At 41.3% G+C, this 5,656-nt stretch overlaps 1 protein-coding gene across 1 annotated transcript; it reads left to right on the top strand.

The window, feature by feature from the left end:
- Positions 1-365: 365 nt before the first annotated feature.
- LOC135508091 (glucosamine-6-phosphate isomerase 2) lies at positions 366-5,376 on the top strand. The gene is made up of 7 exons (XM_064928033.1): positions 366-491; positions 782-929; positions 1,055-1,156; positions 1,867-2,049; positions 3,719-3,903; positions 4,127-4,301; positions 4,434-5,376. The coding sequence occupies exons 2-7, from the start codon at positions 806-808 to the stop codon at positions 4,490-4,492; spliced, it is 828 nt and encodes a 275-aa protein (XP_064784105.1). The 5' UTR covers positions 366-491; positions 782-805; the 3' UTR covers positions 4,493-5,376.
- The last annotated feature ends 280 nt before the right edge of the window (positions 5,377-5,656 follow it).

The raw sequence follows: 5,656 nt of genomic DNA, 5'->3' as shown, positions 1-5,656 counted from the left end.
ACGACACGTCAAACTTCTCAAAGCGGGTGAGACGCAACACACGTTCCTTATGATCAGAGAAGTACGAAAACTCAATGCACGCACGCCTATCGTGATCCTCACAGCCTTCACTTTACCCAGCACTTTGGAAATCTCAGTTTGGAAATTTGAAATATATTTTTCAATATTGGTAATCCGATCAGCTGCTCCTCATTAACAAATTGTACAAGATACGAAGGGATATTCTCAGAACTGTACATATTTTGGACAATATTCAATATCTCCTTGATTCTACCGCCATTACATTCACAATCCACACCAGCGTCCGCTTCCGCTTTCTTTTCCTCCAGAAGTCCCCCTTCACTAAGTAACCAATGAATGAGCACGTACTGGTCGTATGAACAACCGGAGGTGAATAATGTGATCAGTACAGTGTGTTTACATTGTGTCGCCAAAAAGCAAGAAAAAACGGTAAACTTGAAATAGACCAGATTCACAACGAGACCAAGAGGGTGAGCCTATTTGCTTAATTATTTTACAAGTTCTTCAAGCTCTGCTTTTCGGTTATTTTTGTTTTCATGAATGCCAGCACATGTTGCTGATTATAGCGACTGCAAGATGTAAGTTACTGTTTTGGTCGCTAGCTAAGTTAGCTAATACAAGCCAAACTAGCTAGCTAATTAGCTTGTTAGGGCAGATGCTTAACGTTAGCTATCTATCAAACTGTGAGGACGACATTTTATGTATGATTTGGATAGCTAGTTAGCTATATGAATTAGCTTGCCTTATTGGTCCTTGTTAGATCTCTCCATTCAACACCTCAAAAATGAGACTGGTGATCCTGGAGGACTATGACCTGGCTAGTGAATGGGCAGCCAAATACATCCGCAACAGAATCATCCAGTTCAAGCCCAGTGCTGACAGATACTTCACTTTAGGACTACCCACAGGTAAACGTTGGTTGATTTGCAGATACAATAAGTGTATCTGGTAATGACTGTAACTTGCCGGGGACTAAATGTTAGTTTGCATGTCATGTAGGTATGTAAGTATCGTCCATGTCCCTCTCTTTTAGGAAGCACTCCTTTTGGCTGTTACAAAAAGTTGATAGAGTTTCACAAGAATGGGGACCTCTCTTTCAAATATGTGAAGACCTTCAACATGGATGAGTATGTGGGTGAGTTTGAGCCTACAAATACAAATTACACTCCCAACCACAGATGGGATAAGATTTGTTTTAGCCCAAGCCAAACCCTTAGTAGCAGCAAAGGGTCAAATATCAAACTGACCCTGTATGATTTTTGGGGAGTAATAGAAGTAGTGATGTAGAATCAGAGTGATGTAGCCTTGCAGGAAGAAAGAATCTGTCCACTCGGCTCATTTATAACCTGAGGAAGTGGGAGGTGACGCTGGCCGCTACTGGGAGTTAAGCCGACTTGGCTGGATTTTATTAGCAGCGTGATCGAAACTGGCATTTGTTTTTGCTTTAGTCTTTAAATGCAAGAATGTCACATCAAGTTATGGCCCTCTGCCTCAAAAGTCTGAATTTTCTCCTGTTTTATCAAATTGGTAAGTGCAGGCAATTAAGTAGAAACAACATTGCCTACCGATTCATCCCCATCTTATTGCATATGCCTTTATACTCCCTTTCTATCAGCAACGATGAGAAAGTGTATTGCTCTAACCTGTCTTTCCTACCAAATCAAAGCTTATTTAGTAGCCTATATGCACACAGTACAATGAAATGCTTACTTGCAAGCTCTCCTCTCAAAGAGTGAAACTGTTTTTAAAAAATATATATAAGTAAGTAAAGCACAAAAGAACACTCTCTCAATTTGTAAGAAATAGAACTATAGTAAGAAAAACAATTACTTATATTACTTATAGGCCTGCCCCGGGCCCACCCAGAGAGCTACCACTCTTACATGTGGAACAACTTCTTCAAGCACATTGATATTGATCCAGCTAATGCCAGTATCCTGGATGGCAATATCACTGACCTGGAAGCAGAGTGTGAGGCCTTTGAGAAGAAGATCACCCAGGCTGGGGGAATCGACTTGTTTGTGGGAGGTCAGTTTTTATACTTGCATGCATGCCTGTGGCTTAAATTGGTTTTAATGTGTTTTAACACCCTGAATACAGAATAAACATTCAGGGATGACCTGTAGTGTGTTTCTATTTTATCTTCAATTGATTGAATTTAGGTCCAAAGTCTCAGGGCTACCTTTATGTTAATGCAACTGTCATTAATCAATTTGCCAATGGTCTATGTTCATTAAAGGAGCTAATGTCTTAAAGGACAATTCCACCCTAAAACGATATTTTGGTATTTGTTTAATTAGTCCATTGTTGATATAGTCCCAAAATGTTTTGCAATCAAGTTTTCAAGATACACTACCTGACCAAAGTATGTGGACACCTGCTCGTTAAACATCTCATTCCAAAATCATGGGCATTAATATGGAGTTGGTCCCCCCCCCCCCCCCCCCTTTTGCTGCTAAAACAGCCTTCACTCTTCTGGGAAGGCTTTCCACTAGATGTTGGAACATTGCTGCGGGGACTTGCTTCCTTTCAGCCACGAGCATTAGTGATGTTGGGCGATTAGGCCAGGCTCGCAGTTGGCATTCCCATTCATCCTGAAGGTGTTCAATGTGGTTGAGGTCAAGGCTCTTTGCGGCCCAGTCAAGTTCTTACACACCGATCTCACCATACCATTTCTGTATGGACCTCGCTTTGTGCACGAGGGCATTGTCATGCTAAAACAGGGAAGGGCCTTCCCCAAGCACAGAATCATCTAGAATGTCAACGTATGCTGTAGCGTTTAGATTTCCCTTCACTGGAACTAGGGGGCCTAGCCCGAACAATGAAAGACAGCCCCAGACTATTATTCCTCCACCAAACTTTACAGTTGTCACTATGTATTGGGGCAGGTAGCGTTCTCCTGGCATCCGTGTTTCTGCTGCTCCAGAGTCTAATGGCGGCGAGCTTGACACCGCTCCAACCAACGCTTGGCATTGTGCATGGTGATCTTAGGCTTGTGTTTGGATGCTCGGCCATGGAAACCCATTTCATGAAGCTCCCGACGAACAGTTATTGTGCTGATGCGGCTTCCAGAGGCAGTTTGGAACTCGGTAGTGAGTGTTGCAACAAAGGACAGATGATTTTTTTCCGTTATTCAGACTCTGCGGTCCCGTTCTGTGAGCTTGTGTGGCCTACCACTTTGCGGCTGAGCCGTTGTTACTCCTAGACATTTCCACATCACAATAACAGCACTTACAGTTAACCGGGGCAGCTCTCGCAGGGCAGAAAGTTGATGAACTGACTTGTTGGAAACGTGGCATCCTATGACAGCACTACGTTGAAAGTCACAGCTCTTTAGTAAGGCCATTCTACTGCCAATGTTTGACAATGGCGATATGATGGTTGAGTGCTCAATTTTAAACACCTGCCAGCAACGTGTGTAGCTGAAATAGCCAAATCCACTCATTTGAAGGGATATCCACATACTTCTGTGTATCTAACTTTCAAAATAGAGAAATACAGCCGGTATGATGTATTTCGCATCATATGTGTTTCAAAACATAGCATTATATGATGCAAAATCGCATACCGGCTGTATTTTGAAAGTTTTATATCTTACCTTGATTGTGGACGTTGCAAAACATTTTGGAACTATGTCAATAATGGACTAATGAAACAAATACCAAACGATAATTTGAGTTATTAATTCTCTCTCAAGGTATCGGACCAGACGGCCACATTGCCTTCAATGAGCCAGGCTCCAGTCTAGTCTCCAGGACCAGAGTGAAGACTTTAGCAAAGGACACCATCGTAGCCAATGCCCGTTTCTTTGGCAACGACCTGTCAAAGGTCCCCACCATGGCCTTGACTGTGGGTGTGGGGACAGTCATGGATGCCCGAGAGGTAAACTAGGTCTTAACACGATATTCATCTATTTCATATAATTTCATGGCACAGATATTTTTACACTATGTAGACAAAATAAACTTTTTAACCTAATGTAGTTGTACTAATTTTCTTTGCAAAAGCTAACTTGTGTTGTAATTTTGAATGTGTTCATTATGATTCTCGTGTCAAGATGTTTCAATTATAATGATTTTATATTGATTGTGTTTGTTTGTTATAGGTCATGATTCTTATCACTGGAGCCCACAAAGCCTTTGCCCTGTACAAAGCAATAGAGGAGGGGGTCAACCACATGTGGACCGTCTCAGCCTTCCAGCAGCACCCACGCACCATCTTTGTGTGTGACGAGGACGCCACACTGGAGCTCAGAGTCAAAACAGTCAAGTACTTCAAAGGTAAGCATGGAATAGGACAGGGTTTACTATAAAGGAAATTGGTTACAACAAAGGTAGTGCACTTTGATACTGGCCAGTTGGTAATTATTACCCACCTAACATGTTTACCATTAATTGTTAATTTCCCTCCAGGTTTGATGCATGTTCACAACCGACTGGTGGACCCAGTACTCAGCATAAAGGACCAATAATGGAGAATAAAACCAAGTCAGAGAATTCCAGACCTCAAAATGGTGGATGGACCCAATTGTTGGTAGGCTACAACCAGCATGACAATGTGCCAGAGAGATTGTTTGTCAGCACTTCAGTTGAGGGGCTGTGGTTTAAGGCTGCCATAACAACTAACCAAGCATTACAGTGCATGAGATTTGCTCAGTTTGTTACATTGCATTAGGATATTATGAAGGCTAACTGTAAATGCCCCCTCAGCTGATATGTTAAAGATGCCATGAATTCTCATATACAACTGTTACCAATATATTATGAGGTCAGAATCTTTGCAGTATTAGTCTCAAACATATGTATTTGCCTTCTCGACTACTGTTCTTTCTTCCTTCTGCACAATCTAGAGAGGGGATGGATGAAAACAAAATGTTTAGACCAGCTTAGATGAAATAAATCCAGTTTGGGTTGTTGAGACCTGTTTTTACAGGGAAACATACAACACTGTAGTTCCTTTACACTCCATTCCATGTCATTTGTAGCTTTGAACGGTCCGTAGGTTGGTTTACCTGACAGTCAGTTATACTTTCCAAGTCGCCACCGCAGTGATTTACACTCAATATACTGTCTTTTGTATCCGAAATGTCATTCTTGGCCATGTTGTATGCTCTCACAAGATTGTATCGGCAATCATTTGATGTCAAGGCATCATGTTAACTTTTCAAACATCTCTAATCAGTCATTAATTTACCTTTTTGTTGTTGTTTTGTAGAACATTCTACCAGAACAAGAATGTTTTCATTTCAATGTAACTCAATTTTTCCCAACTACTGGGTTTACAAGATTACTGAGTCTTTTAGAAATTAATTGTGCACATAATGTACTGTAACTCATAAAAATGCTTCATACCGGCTGTATTTGTATTTTGAAAGTTATGTATCTTGAAAACTTGATTGCTGACATGCAAAACATTTTTTGAACTATATCAGCAATGGACTAATGAAACAAATACCAAAATATAGTTTTTCTGAGTAATTATCTCTCAAGGTATCGGACCAGACGGCCACATTGCCTTCAATGAGCCAGGCTCCAGTCTAGTCTCCAGGACCAGAGTGAAGACCTTGGCGAAGGACACGTAGACAATGCCCGTATCTTTGGCAACGACCTGTCAAAGGTCCCCTCATAAATGGTTT

This window comes from Oncorhynchus masou, chromosome 21 (assembly GCF_036934945.1).
Source record: "Oncorhynchus masou masou isolate Uvic2021 chromosome 21, UVic_Omas_1.1, whole genome shotgun sequence".
In the NCBI taxonomy this organism is placed as follows: Eukaryota; Metazoa; Chordata; class Actinopteri; order Salmoniformes; family Salmonidae; genus Oncorhynchus; species Oncorhynchus masou.
The sequence above is the reverse complement of the archived record's forward strand: the minus strand, read 5'-3'. Positions and strand labels throughout refer to the sequence as shown.

Bases quoted from the DNA above. Each gene is read 5' to 3' on its own strand.
- LOC135508091 (XM_064928033.1), top strand. From the start codon at position 806: ATGAGACTGGTGATCCTGGAGGACTATGACCTGGCTAGTGAATGGGCA. The intron at 930-1,054 runs GTAAACGTTGGT...CCTCTCTTTTAG, and splicing joins CACTTTAGGACTACCCACAG to GAAGCACTCCTTTTGGCTGT. The intron at 2,050-3,718 runs GTCAGTTTTTAT...TTCTCTCTCAAG, and splicing joins AATCGACTTGTTTGTGGGAG to GTATCGGACCAGACGGCCAC.